We start from the raw sequence: 24,941 nt of genomic DNA, 5'->3' as shown, positions 1-24,941 counted from the left end.
GAATCACATGTGCTACATGTATTGCTTCTTGGTTGTGAAAAAAATAAGTTAAATTCGCTATTAAAAATACTTCTGTATGTCCACCCTTTGACAAAAAAGGTTTCTCGTTGGTGAGTTTCGTTGCATCGTTCAATATATAAAGCATACATTTTTGAGATACTAAGAAGAGGGGAAAGGTATTTTCCGTGAGGATTGCTGCACCTGGAATAATGTGAACTTTCTGCTGGGAAACTCTATATGCTCCATTACATATGCTTTCACATCAATTTCCACTTTGTGTGATGGCCCCTTTTATCTGGTAGTGGTGCTGACAACCCATTTGAAATACTGTTTTTTATGATATCAAGCTTTTTTCTCCGAATATTATACATCGAGCACATAGCTGTCTTGCAAATATTTATGGTTTGACAGCCGAAAGTGACATAATATTTGTATGAAGCTGCCCTACTTTTCCTAGCACTTGTGTCTTTTAATGCTATTAATTTCAGTACTATTAAAAAGTACAATTTTTAGCATTCACATCTAGTTTATTGAATTCAGTTAGTATGGAAGTCCTGTCATCAATACTGAATTTAGAGGAACACTGTAAACGACACTTAACATGGCACAGAGTACCTGTACATACTGATTTTGCTGGTACTAACTTGCCTGTCTCGGAAACATAAGCTTCTCCTTTCTGCCTAGCCGTAGCTGCTTTTTTTCGCTTCCATGCATGTGGAGTTCTTTTTCTGGATGTTTTTTTAGAGCAGGGCATTTCAGTCAACTCTTCAAATTGTTCAGGAGAAGGTGATATGTCTACTTTTCCATCGGTAATAAAATTTTCACATACCTCATGTTGAATATCAAAAATATCCGGACTTTCTCAAACCTTTCTTCTTGCTTTCTTGGTTGGACTTATCTTGATATGTTCATCAGATGAGTCTGTCTTTTCTAATTCTTCACTATTGTGCACATTATAATCACTTGAGTCAGCAACATAAATGTTCTCATCATATATAGAAATTTCTTCCTCATTTTCTGAAAAGAAAAAACAAAAATATGTCACTGTATATTTATTGTTTCGTAATTTTATAAATAGTTATTGATGCACCATATAAATTTGATAGAAAAGTAGGTAGACTTACTGTGTTCTTGCCAACTGCCAAACTTTAAGATAATATAAAACTAAGAACCTTGTGCAGTAGCGTGATTATGGGGGGCAGGGGGGAGCGTTCCGCCCCGGATGTTACCTGGAGCGAACAGAAAAAAAAGAAAGAAAAAGGAAGAAAAAAAATTAAATATTTTAAATATTATAGTTACTTTATTTTTATAAAGCATTAGTATCGGGGGGGGGGGGCAGTTTGAACCGAGTGAAACCCCTCTGAGGTTTGGCACCAAGATAGATTTATGAGTTTACGCAAAAATATAGATACTTCAATTTTTTCTTCAACATATACACATACTTTTTATATATCAAGCGCTTTATGTCAGTTTGCTTACATTGTTTTAGAGCAATATACAGTAGTTGATCTATTCTAATTCAGTCTATTCTAAATTCTATTCCAAATTCTATTCTATTCTAATTCAGTCTATTCTAAGTTCTATTCCAAATTCTATTCTATTCTAATTCAGTCTATTCTAAGTCATATTCTATTCCAAATTATATTCTAAATTATATTCTATTATATTCTAAGTTCTATTCTATTATATTCTAAATTCTATTCTATTCTATTTTAAATCCTATTCTACCCTAATGAGATTGATATGATTTGGCTGGAGTTGATGCCCAATAAGGGCAAAAAACTACATTTAGGGAACATTTATATGCCACCCAACTTAAGTCAGGGTCAAGATGAACAGATGTTTAGTATTATTAGTGATATTTCTAGCAAGGAGTCAGTCATCATAATGGGAGATTTTAATTTTCCAGGAATTGATTTTAATAATTTTTACCATAGTAATAGCGGAGAAGAGGAATTTTTGAAAGTAATTGGTGACTGTTTCTTAGATCAAATTGTAACTCAGGGTACTCGACAGGACGTGATTTTGGATCTAGTTTTCAGCGACATGGAAGGTTCTGTTCAGGGGTTGTGTGTAGGGGAACACATTGGAGATAGTGACAACAATAGTATTAGGTTTGGGATTAAAATTGATATGCAAAAAGTAGAGAATTTTATGTTTGTGCCCAATTTCAGAAATACTGACTTTGTGGCACTTCGGCAGAGTTTGAAAGCAGTTTTTTCTTCTGGATTGGACAATAGCGATGTGAATCTTCAGTGGGCAGAGTTTAAGGAAAATCTAGCGAATACGGTTAGGGATCATGTTCCTTTTAGGAGAAAGGGTGTCAACACTAAAATTTGGCCAATGTGGTTCTCCAGGGAAACTAAAGACGCTCTAAATTACAAGCAAGCTGCTTTTCATAGGTTTCGAGAAACAGGTCACAGTGCAGATAGGCTCCAATATTGTAAGGCAAGGCGTAAATTTAAGTATTTGGTACGGATTCAGAAAAGAGAGTTGGAGCAAAGACTGGCAGATAACATAAACAGGAATCCCAAGAGGTTTTTTGCATACGCTCATTCGGGGAAAGTTCGAAATAATCATATTGGGCCACTGGTTGATGAGCACAGAATTTTAATTCAGGACGATAGTGATATTGCTAATGTTCTTAATAACTTTTTTTCGAGTGTTTTTAACGATAACTGTATCTCAACAGTTGACACCAACAAGACACAAGCTATAGTACAGCTTGAAGACTTTATTTTCCAGGGACGACGTTTTACTTCATTTAAAAAAAATTAAAGAGACTTAGGCTCCGGGACCAGATAATATTTATCAAAGAATTTAAGTTGAATGTGCGGAGGAATTAGCAGATGTAATCGTAAATATTTTCAATGCTTCTTATAACTCGGGGACAGTGCCAGAGGACTGGAAGCTGGCTAACATTACACCGCTCTTCAAGAAAGAGTCTAAAGGGAGTGCGGGAAATTTTAGACCTGTGAGTCTCACTTTGGTGGGTTGCAAAATTTTTGAAACTTTGATGAAAATTAAGATAGTACATTTTTTGGGGACAAATAATCTATTGACTAGTTTGCAGTATGTGTTCAGGAAAGCTAAATCATGTGCTATTAATTTATTACATTTCTATGACAAAGTTATCATGGCTTTGGACAATAAGAAGCCTGTAGATGTTGTTTCAATTGATTTTCAAAAAGCTTTCAATGAGGTACCGCATGTTGCTCTACTTAGCAAATTAGCTGATATAGGAATAGGAGGGAAAATTTTCATTTGGGTAAAAAACTCTCTGACCGGAAGGAAACAAAGGGTAGTTCTAAGGGGAAAAAATTCTAATAGAGTGAGGATTTTAAGCGAGGTTCCTCAAGGATCAGTGTTAGGGTCTGTTTTGTTCATTGTCTTTATGAACGATATTTACAAAAATATTTCTGGGAACATGAATTGTTTTGCTGATGATGTCAAAGTTATGGGGACTGTAGAAAATGAAGAACAAGCAAATCAGCTGCAAGAGGATCTATATCATATTACGGAGTGGGCTGATAAATGGGATATGGCTGTTAATGTTGGGAATTGTCAAGTGCTACATTTAGGGCATGGAAATAAGTGTACAAGTTATTGTTTGCAAGGTTCAGTCATTAGTCAGGCAGGCATAGTTACTGATCTGGGAGTCTTAATAAGTCAGGATTTAAGGTTTAGCCAACAGTGCAGCATTGCTAGTAACAAAGCCAATAAGATGCTTGGGTTAATCAATAGATCTATTTCAAACAAATCTAAAGCGTTATATTATAATAAACTAATATAATATTATTATAATAAATTTAAATATTTGCGGTAAGCGTAGTATCAGGTTTATTGATGTGTGGAGTAGATGTAAACGAGATTGGATTGCTAGGGATGGCCTACATCTCAGGTCTACAGGGGTCAAAATGGTTAGTGGTTTGGTTTTAGAGGCTTCAGAATCAAAAAACTAAGTTGGAATGGGGGGCATGGTTTAAGAAGCAGAATTCGAAAGGGTACTAACTATCGGGATTTTAGTAGAAACGGAAATAGGGTGGCTAATAAGAGAAAAGATTTTAACACTTGGGATTCAAACAATCATGCAGCATTAAATAAAAGTAAGATGGGCTTACTTAAGGTTTTTTATACAAATGCTCGTAGTATTAGGAACAAGATGGAAGAATTGAAAAGCATAATTATAGACGAGAGGTTGGATATTATCGGAGTTACCGAGACATGGGCTACCGAAAGTGATGATGATTTATTATCTATTGCTGGGTAGAATTTGTTTAGACAAGATAGAGTAGGTAAAAGAGGTGGTGGGGTTTTATTTTATGTCAGAGACACTTTAATTTGCAATGAATTGGTAATTAATGATAAACCTAATGAGATTGATATGATTTGGCTGGAGTTGATTAGTAATAAGGGCAAAAAACTACGTTTGGGGAATATTTATAGGCCACCCAACTTAAGCCAGGGTCAAGACGAACAGATGTTTAGTATTATTAGTGACATTTCTAGCAAGGGGTCAGTCATCATAATGGGAGATTTTAATTTTCCAGGAATTGATTGGAATAATTTTTACCATAGTAATAGCATAGAAGAGGATTTTTTGAAAGTAATTGGTGACTGTTTCTTAGATCAAATTGTAACTCAGGGTACTCGACAGGACGTGATTTTAGATCTAGTTTTCTGCGACATGGAAGGCTCTGTTCAGGGGTTATGTGTAGGGGAACACATTGGAGATAGTGACCACAACAGTATTAGGTTTGGGATTAAATTTGATTTGCACAATGTAGAGAATTTTAGGTTTGTGCCCAATTTCAGAAATACTGACTTTGTGGCACTTCGGCAGAGTTTGAAAGCAGTTTTTTCTTCTGGATTGGACAATAGCGATGTGAATCTTCAGTGGGCAGAGTTTAAGGAAAATCTAGCGAATACGGTTAGGGATCATGTTCCTTTTAGGAGAAAGGGTGTCAACACTAAAATTTGGCCAATGTGGTTCTCCAGGGAAACTAAAGACGCTCTAAATTACAAGCAAGCTGCTTTTCATAGGTTTCGAGAAACAGGTCACAGTGCAGATAGGCTCCAATATTGTAAGGCAAGGCGTAAATTTAAGTATTTGGTACGGATTCAGAAAAGAGAGTTGGAGCAAAGACTGGCAGATAACATAAACAGGAATCCCAAGAGGTTTTTTGCATACGCTAATTCGGGGAAAGTTCGAAATAGTCATATTGGGCCACTGGTTGATGAGCACAGAATTTTAATTCAGGACGATAGTGATATTGCTAATGTTCTTAATAACTGTTTTTCGAGTGTTTTTAACGATAACTGTATCTCAACAGTTGACACCAACAAGACACAAGCTATAGTACAGCTTGAGGACTTTGTATTTTCCAGGGATGATGTTTTACTTCATTTGAAAAAAATTAAAGAGACTAAGGCTCCGGGGCCAGATAATATTTATCCGAAAATTTTAGTTGAATGTGCGGAGGAATTAGCAGATGTAATCGTAAATATTTTCAATGCTTCTTATAACTCGGGGACAGTGCCAGAGGACTGGAAGCTGGCTAACATTACACCGCTCTTCAAGAAAGGGTCTAAAGGGAGTGCGGGAAATTATAGACCTGTGAGTCTAACTTCGGTGGTTTGCAAAATTTTTGAAACATTGATGAAAATTGAGATAGTAAATTTTCTAGAGACTAATAATCTATTGACTAGTTTTCAGTACGGTTTTAGGAAAGGTAAATCTTGTGCAACTAATTTATTACATTTCTATGACAAAGTTACCATGGCTTTGGACAATAAGAAGCCTGTAGATGTTGTTTACATTGATTTTCAAAAAGCTTTCGATAAGGTACCGCATGTTGCTCTACTTAGCAAATTAGCTGATATAGGAATAGGAGGAAAAACTTTCATTTGGGTAAAAAATTGGCTGACCGGAAGGAAACAAAGGGTAGTTGTAAGGGGAAATTATTCTAATTGGAGTGAGGTCTTAAGCGGGGTTCCTCAAGGATCAGTGTTAGGGCCTGTTTTGTTCATTGTCTTTATGAACGATATTCACAAAAATATTTCTGGGAACATGAATTGTTTTGCTGATGATGTCAAAGTTATGGGGACTGTAGAAAATGAAGAACAAGCAAATCAGCTGCAAGAGGATCTAGATCATATTACGGAGTGGGCTGATAAATGGGGTATGGCTGTTAATGTTGGGAAATGTCAAGTGATACATTTAGGGCATGGAAATAAGTGTACAAGTTATTATTTGCAAGGTTCAGTCATTAGTCAGGCAGACAAAGTTACTGATCTGGGGGTCCTAATAAGTCAGGATTTAAAGTTTAGCCAACAGTGCAGCATTGCTAGCAACAAAGCCAATAAGATGCTTGGGTTTATCAATAGATCTATTTCAAATAAATCTAAAGAAGTTCTTCTGCCTTTATATAGAAGTTTGGTAAGACCCCATTTGGAGTATGCTGTTCAGTTTTGGTCTCCTTATCTTAAGAAAGTCATTAATGTATTGGAAAGGGTTCAAAGGCGGGCTACAAGGCTAATAAGTGGACTTTCCCACTTAGATTATGATTCCAGGCTTAGAAGGCTAAAAATGTACAGTCTTGAGCAAAGAAGAGACCGAGGGGACATGATTCAGCTGTTTAAATTTATTAAAACGAAAGATGTTACGGGGCTAAAGTTTAGCACTGAAAACAGGACAAGGGGTCATTGTTTTAAGCTATTTAAATCTCAGGCTAACATGGATATTAGGAAAAATTATTATTTTAGCAGGGTAGTGGAACCTTGGAACAGCTTACCGGAAGAGGTGGTAATGAGCAAAGGAGTAGACAGTTTTAAGAGGGCCATTGATCTTCACTGGGGATTGTAAATTGACTAGGACCAGTCTAGCTGGGCCCAGAGCCTGTTGCTGGTCGTCACTTTTGTATTTGTATTTGTAAAGAAGTTCTTCTGCCCTTATATAGAAGTTTGGTAAGACCTCATTTGGAGTATGCTTTTCAGTTTTGGTCTCCTTATCTTAAGAATGACATTAATGTATTGGAAAGGGTTCAAAGGCGAGCTACAAGGCTAATAAATGGACTTTCTCACTTAGACTATGATTCCAGGCTTAGAAGGCTAAAAATGTAGTCTTGAGCAAAGAAGAGACCGAGGGGACATGATTCAGTTGTTTAAATTTATTAAAATGGAAGATGTTACGGATCTGAAGTTTAGCACTGAAAATAGGACAAGGGGTCATTGTTTTAAGCTATTTAAATCTCAGGCTAACATGGATATTAGGAAAAATTATTATTTTTGCAGGATAGTGGAACCTTGGAACAGCTTACCGGAAGAGGTGGTAATGAGCAAGGGAGTAGATAGTTTTAAGAGGGCCATTGATCTACACTGGGGATTGTAAATTGACCAGGACCAGTCTAGCTGGGCCCAGAGCCAGTTGCTGGTCGTCACTTTTGTATTTGTATTCTATTCTAAATTCTTTTCAAAATTCTATTCTATTCTATTCTAAATTCAATTATATTCTATTCTAAATTCTATTCCATTCTATTCTTAATTATATTCCATTCTATTCTAAATTATATTCTACTCTATTCTAAATTCTATTCCATTATATTCTGGGCTATTGTAGGCTAGCATGACACGTAATATTTTCATCATTATCTTCATTCTTGTGAAGTATGCTTCTGGCAATTTAAACTAATAACTTTGCCCTTGATATTATTTCTCTTGACAAAATGTATCTTATGTTAATTATCACAATAAAGCGCAAAAGGCTATTACAAGAAAATAATAGCTAAATAACGTTCAGAAAGTACTGTAAACAAACAGATCAGTCAGGAGGAATCAACTCAACAGCTGTTGGCTGCCAACATTCGAATCAAAAACGGTGCTAACTCTATGAAAAACGATGCCCTCTAGTGGATGAAGGTGTTAACATACGTAAACACTTTTAACCACTAGAAAATTTACGGTTTTATGTTAGATAACACCTTTATCATCTAGAATCTCTGGAAATACACAGAATAGGACTTTCAATGCTAGCTTATATGAAATATAATCATTAAAAACTTTCATCCATCAACAAAACTTGTTTTTTTTAAATGTCAGTTAACATCTTTATCCACTGATCCCTTCAATATTTTTACATAAAATCATGGATGTAGGAACCTATACTTTCATGCATAAAATTTGGAGCTAAAGTTTTTCTTTTTAAAGGAAAGTATTTATAGTTTAGATTTTGTTGCATTGTAATGAAAGTATCTGACAATGTTTCAAATTTCATTTTACAATTTATTGATAGACTTATTTATAAGTTATCAAAGAGTAGCAGCAAATCACTTCTATAAATTTTAATTTGTAACGATATTTTAAGCAACTTGGGTTTGTATTTGTATGTAAGATAAATGCAGGATTATTTATGACATAACATGTTACCATGATTATCTGTTATAAAATCATATGTTATGAGAGAAATTAACTATCCATTTAATGCATATAACGTTTTTTTTTTTTTTTTAATACAAATACAAATACAAATGTGACGACCAGCAACAGGCACTGGGCCCAGCTAGGCTGGTCCTAGTCAATTAATTAGTCCCCAATGAAGATCAATGGCCCTCTTAAAGCTATCCACTCCCTTGCTCATTACCACCTCTTCCGGTAAGCTATTCCAAGTGCCCACGACCCTGCTAAAGTAGTAGTTTTTCCTGATTTCCAAGTTAGCCTGAGATTTAAATAGCTTAAAACAATGACCCCTTGTCCTGCTTTCCCCGCAAAAATTTAATCCATTTACATCTTTCATTTTGATAAATTTAAATAACTGAATCATGTCCCCTCTGACTCTCCTTTGCTCCAGGCTATACATGTTAAGCCTATTAAGTCTGGTATCATAATCTAAATCTGAGAGTCCCCTTACTAATTTAGTTACCCTTCTTTGAACCCTTTCCAATACAAAAATATCTTTCTTCAGATAAGGCGACCAAAACTGAACAGCATACTCCAAATGAGGTCTTACTAAACTCCTATATAAAGGCAGAAGAACTTTCTTAGATTTGTTTGAAATAGATCTATTGATGAACCCAAGCATTTTGTTGGCTTTGTTACTAGCAATACTGCACTGTTGACTAAACTTGAAGTCCTGATTTATAAAGACACCCAGATCCATAACATTTTCTGCCTGATTTATGACTGAACCCTGTAAACGATATCTCATACGCTTATTTCCATGACCTAAGTGTAGCACTTGACATTTCCCTACATTAACTGCCATACCCCATTTATCTGCCCACTTAGTAATATGATCTAAATCCTCTTGCAGCTGTTTTACTTGTTCTTCATTTTCGACAATCCCCATAATTTTTATCAGCAAAACAATTCATGCTTCCAGAAATATTATCATTGATGTCATTCATAAATATAATAAACAAAAGAGGCCCTAAAACTGATCCCTGAGGAACCCCACTTAAAACATCACTCCAATTAGAATGATTTCCTCTCACAACTACTCTTTGCTTCCTACCAGTAAGCCAATTTCTAACCCAAAGTAAAGTTTTTCCTCCTATTCCAATGTCAGCTAACTTGCTAACCTTGTCAAAAGCTTTTTGAAAATCAATATAAACAACATCCACACAATCTAAAGCTGAGGTAACCTTGTCGTAGAAATGCAATAAATTAGTAGTACAGGATTTACCTTTCCTGAAACCATACTGCAAACTAGTCAACAGACTATTAGTCTCTAAGAACATCATATCTTAATTTTGATCAAAGTTTCGAAAATCTTACAAATCACCGAAGTCAAACTTACAGGTCTATAATTCCCAGCAATACCTTTAGACCCCTTCTTGAAGAGTGGCATTATGTTAGCCAGCTTCCAGTCCTCTGGCACCGTCCCCGAGTTATAAGAAGCATTGAAAATATTCAAAATAACATCCACTAATTCCTCTGCACATTCAACTAAAATTTTTGGATAAATATTATCTGGTCCCGGAGCTTTAGTTGCTTTAATCTTTTTCAAATGAAATAAAATCCCTGGAAAATACAAAATCCTCAAGCTGTATAATAGCTTGTGTCTTGTTTTAACTGTTGATACAGTTATCGTTAAACACATAGTTATTTAGAACATTTGCAAACTATCGTTTTGGATTAAATTTCCATGCTCATCAACCAAAGGCCCAATTTGACTGTTTCGAGTCCCAGAATTAGCGTAAGCAAAAAACCTCTTAGGGTTCCCATCAATGTCATCTGCCAGCCTTTGCTCCAATTCCCTTTTCTGAATCCGTACCAAATACTTAAAATTTCGCCTTGCCTTTACTGGAGCCTTTCCGCACTCTGACCAGTTTCTTTAAATAGTGGCTTGCTTATAATTAAGACTTTAGTCTCCCTGGAGAACCACATGGGCCAAATTTTGGTACTAACACCTTTTCTCCTAAATGGAACATAGTCCCCAACGGTTTTAGCAAGTTTATCCTTAAATTCCGTCCACTGCTGATCTACGTCGCTATTTTCCAACCCTGACGAAAAAACCTCTTTCAAGCTCTGCCTAAGTGCAACAAAATCGGTGTTTCTGAAATTGGGCACAAACCTAAAATTATCATCTTTTCAAATTTAACCCGGAACCTAATGCTGTTATGATCACTATCTCCAATATGCTCCCCTACACTCAACCCCTGAACACTACCTATGTCACAAAAAATTATCTAAGAAACAGTCACCAAATACTTTTAAAAATTCCTCTTCTTTGCCATTGATAAAAATTATTCCAATCAATACCCGGAAAATTTCCCCCATTATGATAACGGATCCCTTACTGGAATGTCACTAATAATACGGTACATCATCTTGTCCCTGGTTTGAATTAGGTGGCCTATAAATGTTTCCAAAGCGTAGCTTTATGCCCTTACTGCTCATCAACTCCAGCCAAACCATATCAATATCAGTAGGCTTATCATTTATGACCAATTCATTGCAAATAAAATTGTCTCTAACATAAAATAAAACCCCACCACCTCTTTTACCTACTCTATCCTGTCTGAATAAATTATACCCAGCAATATGTAATAACTCTGCATCAGATTTAGCCCATGTAATTCCGATAACATCCAACTTCTCATCCATAACTAGCTTTTCAATTCATCCATCTTGTTCCTAATACTGCGAGCATTGGTATAGAAAACTTTAAGCATGCCTAAGTTGCTTTTATTTAACACCCTGAAATTTCCTAAATTACAATTGTTAACATTACTACTCTTGTTTGTCACTTTAATTTCTAGCAATACCCAAAAACATATCATTCTCTCGATACCTGGTGCTTGAACCATGCCCCCCATTCCAACTTAGTTTTTTATCCAAAGCCCTTAAAATTAATCCACTAACCATTAGAGCTCAGATGCAGGCCATCCCTAGCAATCCAATGTTTACAATGACTCCATACATCAATGAACCTGATACTGCGCTTTTCGCAAATTGATCAGTAGCAAGTTCATACACCTCGCACGTTGATTTAGCCAGCTCCTATGCACTCCATACCTGGGAAGCAAACCAACCACTTGGACATTTGTCGAAAAGCTGGTTGCTTTATCCAACAGGGATTCCCATTCCCTTTTTTTTTTTTTTTTTAGAATGATTTACTTCTAAATAATTATTATATTTAACCTGGATAAATTCAAGATGTAAATGCATGAAAGTTTCCCAAAATGATTGAGATCTTCTAAAAACTTCAGGTGCTTTTTGCATTATGATTAATTTTGAACTTTTCAATTTATTTTGCATAGTGTGCTGAGGAAACAATCTTACATTCTGTACAAATCCCAAAAACATTCGATGGATAGATGAGATTCGCTTTCATCTTATAGGAGATTAGCATATCTTACAACATTGCAGACACTATTTGATGATAAACGCAAGATGGCTGCCGGTTACGGTTATCGCATCGAGAAATTCCCCCAGTGCTCCATTCTGTTATTCCTACATCCATGTTTGAACCCCCATGGGTTTTTCCTTATTCAAATTTAGTTTACTTCAGATCTTTGCCAAATTTGGCTCAGAAATCCTTTGATGCTCAGGGATTCACATAAGGGTATTTTTGCCTCTGTGTGGGTTCCTCTCCTCTTAAGGGGGTTCTGCTAGAAAATCTGAAATGGCCAAAGATGTCTTAATTTAAATTTTGAATCAAAAAATTGCTTTTTTTCTACACATTGACAGGAACTTTTGCACTATTTTTTTCTTTTAAAAAAGCCTGATTGTTGAAAATGTGTCACCTGACGCAACTTTTATTTTCGAGGTAGATGGGCAATGCAGCTACCATATTTTCTTGCATATTATTCACGGGCAGCCTATAATCCGTAGGTCCTAAAATTGGTCTGAAGAAAAAAAGCTTCATATAATTTGCGGATTATACAATGTAACAAAAAATAAAGTTTTAATTTAGCATACCATTTGAACAATTAAACTAAAAATGTGAAAAGGTAATTACTTTGAAGGAATAATCAAAATTAATCTGAAATATAATCTAGAAAATAATGATTTCTTCTTGAAATCATGATTCTAGTATGCTAATTACTTGAAAAACAGAGTCAAGACACGAGCAAACGGTTTAATCTTGGGCAAATGGTTTCCTTATTCACTGTATTCTTGTTTATTTTACATGGCCTTAATCGCGTAAGAGGAACATTTTTACAACATAAAATAACCAACATACAGGCCGGCAGCGAGAAGGAACATGCTAGCTTTGTAAAATAAACAACATTCAGTCAGCGTACGATCTCTATTAGTGAATCCTACTGTAAATATTGAGGTTCAATCGTTGGTGTTAAGGGGGGGGGGATCACAGATAACCCGTGACAGCATATAATCCGCACCTCATAAACTTTATTATACTTAGGAAAATACAGTAGTAAATAATTAAATTGAAAGGATTAACTTACAAAACAAAGAATAAAAATGAAGTTAATTTTTACTTGTACAGTGAAACCTGTGTAAGTTGACCACTCACGGTGCAGTACTTTGGTGGTCAACTTATAAAGGGTGGTAATGATTTTTTTTTTTTTTTTTTTTTTTTGTCATTTCTTGCACCATGTATTCATTTTTTGAGTAATTCACCCTTATTCTTTCTGTTCAACTCACTTTCATTGTTTAACATTATTGAAGGTGGAACAATAATTAAAAATACTAATCAAATAATTTTGTTATTTTTTCCTTGTTTTTAACTATGTTAGACACTGTTGATCTAGAAATTCCATATGTGCCGGCTAATTTTCTCTGGCTTTCTCCATTTTCAATGAATTTTAAAATTTCGTATTTAATATTTCGTACTTTTTATTAATCTCAAGTTCAACTAACTTTCTTTTTCAAGCCTTTTTTGTACACCTTATAGTACAAAGAGCAATAAGTGCGACTCTCCCAGTTCATAAAGGCAAAATTAAAATGTCCTAATCCCTTGCACCAGAAACATGTAACTTTACTCATTAGCAGTCCCGGATCTGCGTACCCACAGTGCGAGGGGCCCGCGTCCTTAAAGGGGCTAACAGCCCTAGAAATTGAAGAAAAAATAGAAAAACACTAGCTTATTCATTTTACAAATAGACAGTGCTGGCCACTAGGGAGGGACCCTACATATTTTGTTGCAGGGGAGCACAAAATGTATAGATCCGGGCCTGCTCTTTTTAGCACAATTCCTGTGTTGCCACAACATATTGCAACTGAAAGAAAAGACTTAGAACTTTTCTACTGACACCTATTTTCATTGAACAGAGTACAAAAAGCTATCTCAAATAGAACAACAAATGAAAAACAAGTTTGGAGAATAAAGAGCAGCATAAGCTTTATGCTGCTGTTTAGTTAGTAAAATGCTAGTCTATAATCAAAGCATTAAAAACATTTTTAGAAAGATATCAAAAAAATAATAATAATAATAATAATAATAATAATAAATAAATAAATAAATAAATAAATGATAAAATAATTTGCTGAAGAAAGATTAAAATAATAAACTAAGTGGTCAACTTATAAAGGGTTTTTTACAATACTCCAAACCAAATTTGACGTACATTAGTGGTCAAGATAGACAGGTGGTCAAGATGGAAAGGTGGTCAAGTCACAGAGGTTTTCCTTCATTATATGAGATAGAACTAATTCCGTTCCTGACAAAAGCGGTCAACATAGACAGGTGGTCAACTTACAAGGGTGGTCAACTTTACAGGTTTTACTGTATATGAATTTAACAGTAAATGTCAAGCTTGTATACTGTCATGAACTTCTAACACTTATGTGGTTTAAAACTTTGAAATGTTTTAAATCAACTGTAGAATTTATTTACTTTACTTCTTCTACTTCTCAGGGGTGTTTGTGATCTGAAAATTCCTAAAATTTTGCATTGCTGTTTCCGAAAATTTTGGGCTGACAACACATTTTAAAACTGAAAAATTATTTTTAAAAAAAGAAAACTTTTTTAAACAATTTATTTCTAATGGTTTTTGTAAGCATATTTGGAGATTTGTTACAGAGGGGGGGGGGGTGAGCTTCTGCATAGTTTCTGAAATTCTCTCTGTGTTTTCAGAAAATTATACTTGAGTCCACTTGCAGCTCTGCTTCTTCCCAAAAACCAAAAATTATCAAACAATATTAATGAAATTTGAGGTAAATAGAACATTGTACTTCTGAGTATGCAGATTACAAATGCATAGTTTAAAGTGCTCTTTGGGTATGAAATAAATTAATTCTTACTTTTCTTTTATTTACTTATCATTATTTTTATAATTATTATTTTTTTAACACTCATTGAGTCTTGGTTTCAGTGCCAGCACACTACATTTTTAGTTGAACTATGTAAAGTGCTCTATTCCCTCACCATTAAATGTAAAAACCGAGCTTATTATAAGTCTTTATTTAAAAACAAAAAAGACATAATTGTAGTAAAGCATCTGTACTCATGTTATTTTATAGTTTTTCCACAAAAAAAAAAACTGATGATTAGGTGTAAAGATGGGCTCCTACATTTATTTCACTAACATTGTTTTTTTTTTTTTTTTTTTTTTTTTTTTTTTGTATAAATATTATCAAATAGTGCTAAAATTCAACATAAAAATATTTTAAACTCGAAATTGATGTTAAAATTTAAAAAAGCATATTATTTTGTAAAAAAAAGATTTGTTTACATATTATCAGAAAAAAAGTTTTGGTGTGTCAGGGCCATTTTTCATGAAATTGCCCAACAGTAGTTTAGGTGTCTCTCGCTCTCTATATATTTTTATGTGAAGTTTAATGTATAGGTATTTATTGATAGAACTTTTTTTTTCCTTGATTTTAGGTTCACCCAGAATTTATCAGTGTTTCGGAGAGACGTCAATGATTCCTTGAAAGGTCCAAATATAATAAATCAATCTGTGTATGATGTTAACTGACTTGTTCTTTGAAATATTAGGCTAATATTGTTGTAAACGGAGAAAAAGGCCTAAGCTCTTTCAATTGTTCAAATTATGGATCACTTGAAAGCAACAAAAATGCATTGTGAATATCATCGGTCATTATTGAGTGAGTTAACTTTACATCTGATGTTGCATTGTTAAAATGTTGGAGCATTCCTAGATTTTTCATCATAGTTACAAAACTTAAAGCAAACATCATATATTTTTCTACTTGTTGCTCAATATAACATAGACTTTACAGACAGTAAAATCTATGCAGTAAATTGTTGTTTCCATGTTGATATTTATTATGCAACACACATTTTCTCATCCTGAGCTTAATGACAATTACATGAACTTTCTTTAAACTTATTTATTGTATTTTAAATACACGTTTGAATATAGTATTTCATTCATTGTTTATGACTTTTTAATTTGAAATTGCAGGTTTTTATCTGTTTTCAACTATTTCTTTATGAAGTAAATTGCAATTTACATTTAATGCCTTACCAAAGTTATGTTTCTGTAAAGTTGATATATTTTCTGAAAGTAACTAGTTATTTCTGCTTACATTTATTTCATTCATATGATATCGTTATAGTGATGAATGAATGATCTTAGTCAGAATATAGTGATGATTGATTTTTGTATACGTGAAGATCGACTTAATTTTTGTTTCTTATTTTCAATTGTGATATACATTATTTCCTTCTGGAAATAATTTAATTAGTTGTAAGATGTTTTTCAAATTTTCAATTAAAATACCTCATAATATATTTTATTTAATACATAGATTTATATATTTAAAAAGTTTTGGTTATGTACTGAGTAACTTATTTAAAATATTTGTTGTGTTTAATGTGTTATAGGCTTTGTTTTCAGTCTATGTAAATTTTATGTACATATACCTCCCTATGGTACAAAAAGTTGTGAATGATAAATGTTGTTTCGTTTTACCGTTAGTGTGGACTGTAAGAATTTTATGTTAAATTCAGCAGCTTTTTAAAACTTTTGATATGTTCATTCTATAAAGTAGAAATTTGCCTACATAAGAGTGAGGGGAAAACTATTGGCTCTAATAAAACACTTGTGCATAAAACATTTGTGCACTAGTAAATTTACTCAATGCACTTATTCACCTCACTTATGTATTCTTTCTGAAAGAGAAAAAGTGGAAATCATACTCTTCTGCATTGTACTGTTTTTCTGCAGATTAAGTAAATACCCAAATGTATTTCTGGTAAAGATTCCACAAAGGGAAAAATGATTCAAGCTACATGTATCTATTTTTATTGCTTACATACTTTTGATTTATCCTGCTGTATAACAAAAATGAAGAAAATTATTTTTCATTTGAGAGAGACTTATTTTGCTTTATGTATTTTTCTCTTAAAATATTAAAAATTATCAAAACTAGTGAATTTTCTTATTTGAAGCAACTTCTGTAGTGCATATCAATAGATTGTCTATGCGATATTTTTATTAGCTCTTTAGTTTCCCTTATTTTCAATTTTATAAAATAAAATAAAGCAATGTTAACTGGTTAATCTATGAAATTTTCAGTTTTGTGTTGAAGAAATTTTGGTTCAACTATATTTTTGCTTAACTTAATTTCATTATTTGTTAACTAGTTTTAATTTTAACCACTTTTCAATATACCTAGATTTTTCTTGCATGCAAAGAAACATTAATCAGAAAATGCAGGTTTGAATAAAGATAAAAAAAATTTGATCCTCACTGCCAATGATGTCAGTTGAAAGATTGCAGTTCTCTGTTTTCTGAAATACTTACTTTTATTATAAAGCATGGTTTATCTGCAACCAGAGTGATTGTGAACTTCTTTAAAAGTCAGGTCAAACTTAATTTTGAGCTTCTAATTGACTTGAACCTTGTACTGAATATCAAAATTACTTTTTAATTCTTTACTTTGATTTTCATATCAGTCATTTTTCCATTTGCAGTACAGTATAACCTCCATTTAACTATTGTCACGGAATCAAAAAAAGTTATCGCTAAATCGGGGAGCATAGACATTTAATACAGTCAAATCCGGACCAATGAAATGAATCATTGAATTGAAGAAATCGTTAAATCGAAGTTATACTGTATATGCACTTCGCCTTTTTTTCAATTCACATTAATTGTATATCTCTCTAATATATTTTTTTCACATACCATTATTTACAATATTGGGTTTGTTATATTAGTTTATTCTGTATCAGATGGTAGACCAACACATAAAAAACTTTACTGATATCATTCTGCTGCTATTCATAAATTACAGACTCTGTTGCATTTTATTATTTCCCCTGCAGCATCTAATGTAAAATAGCTTTATTGCCCTGTTACAACCTATTTTTTTCTGAAAGTTAAACTTTTGACAACTGTGGATAGCATAAATAGCATTACCTTACAAATTTAACAAAAATTGCATATTTGTGGTGATAAAAAATATCTCTTTCAGTGTTTATCAAATGTTATCCTGTCACATTAACTCTCCTGGCGGCTAACCCAAGTATACTTGTGCTGTTCTATAGAGTTAAAAATTGAGTGGGCATGGTCCTGCCACTAGGAAGGTTAAACGTTGTATATTTTTAGTAAAATTTCACCAAAATATTTTAATAGTACAAATGAGTTTTATATCAAGGATTTAATATATTTATTGTAGTATATTTTTATGTTGCACCTTTTCATTGTTTGTGATATTGTTTTAACTTTCATTTTTACGTTAGTATTAATGCTCAGATAAATTAATATAATGGTTAAGCTCTATTTTGTGTTATTTATTGCATATGTATAGTCCCAATTTTGAAGAATTTCAAAATTGCAATCATTTCCTGTCACCATACTTGGTTTGGTATGTCTTACTGTTAAATAATTTAATAGTTTTTTGTGCTGAATTATGGCAATTCTGCATTTGTTTGCTACTCTGTAACTTGTTGGTAAGTGGTATAAAATGTGTAGATTCTAAGTTGCATTATGGATATTCATTGCAAAAATTGATTCTTTTCTGTACTTGTAAATTTATTTTCTAAGAATTCTATATGCAAACAGTAAATCCTCAGTGTACAAATCAAACCAAGTCTCAATTTTAATGCAGCTGAAGATAGTTTTGCCTGCCATTGTGCTATATTTAATTTTATTTTGAATCTAGTTTCTAGTCAAAAATTATGCTTTTAATTAATGGATACAAAAATCAAAAGAAAGTCCATAGCAATACACTCTAAAAACAAGTAGTAACCTTTATCTAATATTGTAAGAGCGTCTAGCTAAATATTTTATGGAAAAATATTTTCTGGAGAGTATAATTTTTTTAATAAAAAATTGCTTGTTTTCACCACTTAATTTACTATTTTCTAAAAAGGTATTCATAATACAGTGTAGTTTATTTCTAACTTGAAAAAAAAAATATATATGATGCAAATATATAGCAGTGCTGAATGGGCAAGCTTGTGATTGCTTCCTGAGACTGAAAAGATAGTGTTCACATATTGGAGTTTGTGAAATTCTATTGGTTACTGCTTGAGATACATAAGTGCTGCAATTTGGGTTCTAGGGGTCACACTGCCCCCTCCAATACACAGTTCATGTAGAATAGTAGTCTTAATTAATATTAGGCTATCTTTGAAAAATAGATGCATACATACATTTATTTTCTTTTCTTTTTTTTTCCAAATGAACTTTCATATGCATTAAGCTCAATATAATTTTCATGTTTTAAAAATACATGTATTATTCTCTAAATTTTTGCTCTTTGTTCTATTTCTCCTTTCAATCCAGCTTCAAATGATTCACTTGTTCTTAGTTGTTTTCCAACCTTTATTATCTTGATTGCTATTATATTGTTCATATTTTCAGTGTTATGGTGATTAATTATAATTGATATGTGTTCACTACATAATATATATAATATTAGCACAATATTTTAACTAATAGTACAGTAAACTATGCTGTAAGTTGAATGACAAATTATTTTAGAAACTGAGCGTTTGTATTGCTTACATTTATATGTCGTTCCCATTACAGCAAGAACTAGTATTTTCATCTTGAAAAAAACAAAATAAAAAACCTCAAAATGCTTGATTTTGCCGTTAGTACAGCAACAATTTACGGTTTAAAAGAACAGCAATTTATAATTAATTTGCTTTGAATATTGACTGCATTATTTTTTCCTTTTGTGTTTTGATTTGAACTAGGGATGTTCGAAATAACAGTTGTTAATCGCAAACATGTCAGATCAAAGAGCTTTTACTGAAATAGTTTGCCCCCTAAATAGTTCAGGTTTTATCAAATCCAAAGTATTTTTTTGAAATTTAGATGGTAAATTTCTATGTCTTCAAAAAATAATTACATTTGGAAATATATTTTTTTAATTTGAACTGATTTAATCTTCGTTATTTAGAGTTTTACAGTTTCTGAAAGTTTGATGAAATGTATATTTTGCCCCAATTGGATCGATGAAAATGTGTGCAGAAAATAAAGTTCCAAATCAATAATTCAATTGTGAAAACTCCATAGTTTTGTTTACCTTTCTTCTGGCATATTTTTTGTTTGGAATGTTTAAGTGCATGTAGTACTTCATTGCTTTCAGGCTACTTAAATGCAACTTTTTGCTCCCTTTTTTTCTGGCTATAGGCGACTTTAGAGACTTTATTAATCGAAAACAGGCTGAAAAAACATCTTTTTTTAATAGGGTAGCTCTTTTGGGAGACGTTTTTTTTTTTACCACAGAGCAAATTTTATTTTGAAAATAACTCAAGGTTCTTTTTTTCCCAATTTGTTGCTTTGAAACTCATATTTTTGTTTATTATTTTTCATTTTCATTTCACAATTTTTTTGTTAAAATGAACTTCTTTTGCTCCTTTTTTTATGGACTGAATCACTCCATTTCATTTAAACTGCAATCAGGGCACAACTTAAATGATGCAAAAAACTTTTCCCTGTTTTTGTTTTTGGGTGGAAAGTTATTTGCTGAATAACCATAGCAGCTTCTGTGTTTCCTAGAGTTTGTACAATTTTATTTGCTTACTCCGAAAACCCATTTTGTTTTGGGGATTTTTTTTTTTTTTTTTTTTTGGATATGATAATACATGACCGAAAAGAACACTCCCAACACAGAAGCAATGTTTATCAAAAATGTATTTCTATAATGAGAAGAAAAATAAGTATGACCAGTTTTTTACTTCTAAAATGTTCAACTTTGAGATTTTTTTCTAGTTGTCATTATTTTGTGTACAAACAGAATTTTTCAAAAGTGAAAAAATTTAAAGCCTTCTGTTGTTTCAACGTGACCAAAAAGAAATGCTACAGAAAAAAAAAGTCAAAATTTTTAAAACGTTTATAAAAAAGGTTGTTCAGGAAAATTAATTGTACAGGTACACACTTTTTTGAGCTACACTTGATGTTTTGTGAGATTGTAACCAGAAACAATTCTATGGAAAATTTATTTTGCCTATGAAAAGAATGTCGCATTTAATTTCAACCCTATTTTTATAGTTTGTTAAAAGATAAAATAGAATATTAAAATCTGCAAACGTAGTAGAAAGTCTTTTAACATTGAATTCATTTAATGAATAATCAAAATCTTCCTAACTTTAGAAATTAGTAAAAAATAAACTAATTAGAAATTATGTAGGAAACTTCTTTGCCAAGTTTGGCGATGATGAACTACAACTGAAAAATGACTATTATTTTTAAAATGAACCACAATTCCCAACAAAATCATTGTCTACTATATTTCTTCTTACATTAAAACAATAAAATTCACTTTCTTGTTTAAAAAAAAAAAATTGCCTTTGGTGGATACTTCAGTCAGACACTGGAGTTCAGCACCTACAGCCAATATGGACGATGTAGCATGTAATTTTCCAGTTATATTGATTAACAGGGAAATTTCATAAAATGTCTCAGCGAGTGAAAAAGGGTAAACATTATCTGGTATAAATTGTCAGGAGCAGTAAAGAAGCATAAGCATTATCTAGTGTGACTAATGTGGGCAATGTAGCATGTAGTTTTCCAGATACATTGATCAACAGGGAAATTTCGTAAATTGTCATGTTTAGTAAAGAAGCATAAGCGTTATCTAATGCAGCCATATGATTCAGGTTATGATATATAAAGTAGTTTACCCATTCAATTGAACTAAATTCCTTCAATTTATTTATTACATCATTTATCTAATCATATGAGTGCTACTTTTTTGCAACTTATTTAATTTCTCAAGCTATGTTTTATGCAACTTTTATTTTTAAGTTTAAGGCTACTTTTTGATTGCATTTTTCCTGTGGCAAACCTTTGCTTTTCATGAGACAAAGCAATCAAAACCTCAAACAATTTTAGTTCATTCATATTATGTTGATTGTTTTGTCATGTCATTTAAGAGTGTTTTTAGGCCTGTATTATTTCAAAGGGTACTTTTGAATTTTAATTTTTCTTTTTATGGCAAAATATGTTGCCTAAAAGAGAAACTGATATAAATTATAAGTGTGCTAAACGTTTTAAATTTTCTATTCCTCATTGTCAAGCTACTTATTTTTAGGGCTTAAATAATTTGCAATCTCATATTAGCATTTGAATGAATTAACATGTCAACTAAAACATAAGCTCATTGGGTGTCACAATTTTGTAGGCGCCCGTATCTGCATTGTTGGTTTTCGAAAGCTGCAATGCAGAATCTATAAGACAACAAAATTGTTTTCCCTGTCTCCCCCCCCCCCAGCCTTCCTTCCTAATGGGAAACTTGCTCTTTTAACCTGTGGGGTTTCTTTTTGCACTTATTTTGCATCAAATGAAAAGTATACTCTTAATGTGCATATATGGGCACTAATGCAGACAGAAATTACCTCCTGGGGTGGGGAGGGGGCTTGACAGTCCCTTATTTACCGTACTAGGATTGATAATTTTGTTAAAATCAAGAGTTCGTGAGGGTTACCCCAACCCTGTTCGCTGCATGGCTATGTATAAGTAACATCTCTTTATGTAGTGCATTACAAATTCAATTCTAAAACATTTTTAGTCAGTACATGAATAAAACATAATTGAAAAAAAAAACAAATGGTGAATTTTAAATATTGAAAATCTTAAATTTATGTGGGCTTAATGTTTGGAGACCCCGAAAATAATAACCTGACCTTGCAATAATAGTCAGGCCTGGATTAGTAATGCAATAGTTTTGGATTACAGTGTTATTTTAATGATTAATTTTTCTTTGGAATTGTTTAATCGATGTTGCTCAGAAACATTCTCAAATGAAATTTAGATTTGGTGATAGAATTGTGAAAATATGTTTTCCATAAGTAAAGCAAGGTGTTTTATTCAAAGCTGAATGGATGTTTTGGCTTGTCTAAGCCCATTTGCTTTGAATAAAACACTGTTCAACATATAGGGTTTTATACTTAGATGCTGGAAATTACAAATACAAATACAAAAGTGACGACCAGCAACAGGCTCTAGGCCCAGCTAGACTGGTCCTAGTCAATTTAATTAGTAACAAATTAATTAGTAATAAAGTGAATAATGTAAAGTTATGTAAATCTTAGTTCAAAATTAATTTTTGTATATGTAAATGAATTTCATAAAACTGTTAAAGTTGTAAAAAATTCTCGAAAGTGGCATATTTCACTAGTAATTCTTTGAACTTAAATCTTATTCCTACCTTTTGCACATGTTTTTTATCATCAGATATTTTTCAGTATCTAATTGGTTAGAAAACTAAATGCATTGATAAATGTAATTATTTAAAAAGTGGAAACATTTTTGTGAGCTACATTTAGCTTTTATCTCTGTAAATAGTATATTTTGTTCTTTTTTTTTTTAAACTAATGTTATAAACTATGCATAGTCCAAAGTTTTTCCAGGTAGGTCATACTGTACTCAATATTTGTCAGAGCAATAAGTTTTTTCACAATGCAATAATGTGAGTGAAAATTATGTAAAAAGCACGGAGATTAAGATATCTCAAGCAGTTTAATCACTTTTAAAAATAAAGTGTTTTGGTGAAATTATGAAATATTTCTTACCTGTAGATGAAATTAAGTCATTTTTATCATAACTAATGCGTTTACAACATTTAACTATGCAAAAGCTTATTGATAGACTGTTGCAGTTGTACTAGCTATAAACGTCTCTAAGATCTGAAAATGCTGAAAAAATATATATTTTAAAAAAAACAAACAAAGATATATTTCACGTATTTCTGCTTTAGCCCTGGCTAATGGGCGGTAAGTTACTGAATATACCTTGCCTTGCGTTCAATCTTCGAGTTGAACCGAACCATTGCTTCGGTCACTCGTCTGGGCTGCTAATTCTATATTGGCTACCAGTTTGTTTCGCACTATTGGCTTCCTTAAGAGGTTTTCCATCTCCAGCTCAGTCACTTTCCTATGCCGGGCTGATGAGTGCTAATAAGCACGAAACTGCAGTCCTCGGCTGGAAATGACTGAGCTGGCGGTGTATTTCACGTATTTCTGCTTTAGCCCTGGCTAATGGGCGGTAAGTTACTGAATAAACAAAGAGCGTCTGATAGAAAGCTGATTGTTCAATAATATTTATTGCAAATGAGAGAAATAAACTTTATTAAAGCACAAATTGTATACTGGTCTTGGGACCATGAAGAAGCTTTTTCAGTGTATAAATTTGAGCTTCAAGGTGTCAGAATCTGAATGAAGCAGAGAGAGAGAATGAAAAAGGCATTTTATCCAAGCACAGTTTGTTAGAAAACAGCTGCTAGATATTAGAGTGAAGATAATGCCGCAATTAGGATTAAATGCTCTCTTGTTGCCCTACCATTGTGTCTAATTTACTTTTTTTTTTTAACCTTTTCTCTCTTCTTGAACAAAGTATATACATATATATATATATGTTAGGGTGCTTTGAAAATATTTTTTGATGGTTCTGCAGATGATTGAATGTTGTAAGGAAAAGTTGAAAATTCCTTGTCTTCCACTTTTTTGCTTCACTCAGTCTTAAATTCAGAAGCTCTCAGTTTAATGCTTAGATGAGAGTGTTAACATTTAGTTTTCTCATTCATTGTTTCTGCACAAAGGTAAATGCTTTACTCAGCATTTATATCCTATATCATTCGCCAATGCAGAGCAGGCAGTTTTTAAAGATCAAGATTTAAGCCAATGAGACCTCCTGTAAGTGTCATTAAAGTCAACAGTATGTGTTGTCCTCATGTTGTATAACCTATGTTAGCATTCAGTATCTAGAACTAATTTATTTTAAATTATATTTTATGATGTTTTCATGCATTAAATGTAATTCTTTAGACAATTGATTCTTTGACATTCTTATACAAACATTGCTCAGTTGAATTCTGGTTGTTTTCCTTTCTCAATGACAGCAACCAGGTTTTTATTTGCATGGGATCTCATCAGAGCTCCCATGCTTCCTAATCCCTACACCTGTATGTTTATTTTTCAATGATGAAAATTTAGACTATTTAGACATGAATCAGTCTAGAAGAATATGAGAATCATATTCTTTTTTTTTTCTTTTAGTTAATCCCAAGTATAAACATAAAGCAGTGTGTAATTTAGTGTGCTTATTTGT

At 32.6% G+C, this 24,941-nt stretch overlaps 1 protein-coding gene across 1 annotated transcript in view; it reads left to right on the top strand.

The window, feature by feature from the left end:
• Positions 1-21,178, top strand: part of LOC129218311 (exportin-7-like) — a 223,957-nt gene extending 202,779 nt beyond the window's left edge. The window contains exon 26 of the mRNA XM_054852545.1: positions 15,293-21,178. Within this exon, the coding sequence (XP_054708520.1) occupies positions 15,293-15,386 (94 nt within the window). The 3' untranslated portion in view covers positions 15,387-21,178. The remainder of the gene's footprint in view (positions 1-15,292) is intronic.
• Positions 21,179-24,941: the final 3,763 nt, after the last annotated feature.

The sequence above is a fragment of the Uloborus diversus genome, chromosome 3, assembly GCF_026930045.1.
Source record: "Uloborus diversus isolate 005 chromosome 3, Udiv.v.3.1, whole genome shotgun sequence".
In the NCBI taxonomy this organism is placed as follows: domain Eukaryota; kingdom Metazoa; phylum Arthropoda; class Arachnida; order Araneae; family Uloboridae; genus Uloborus; species Uloborus diversus.
This window is presented reverse-complemented; position numbering and strand designations above follow the sequence as displayed.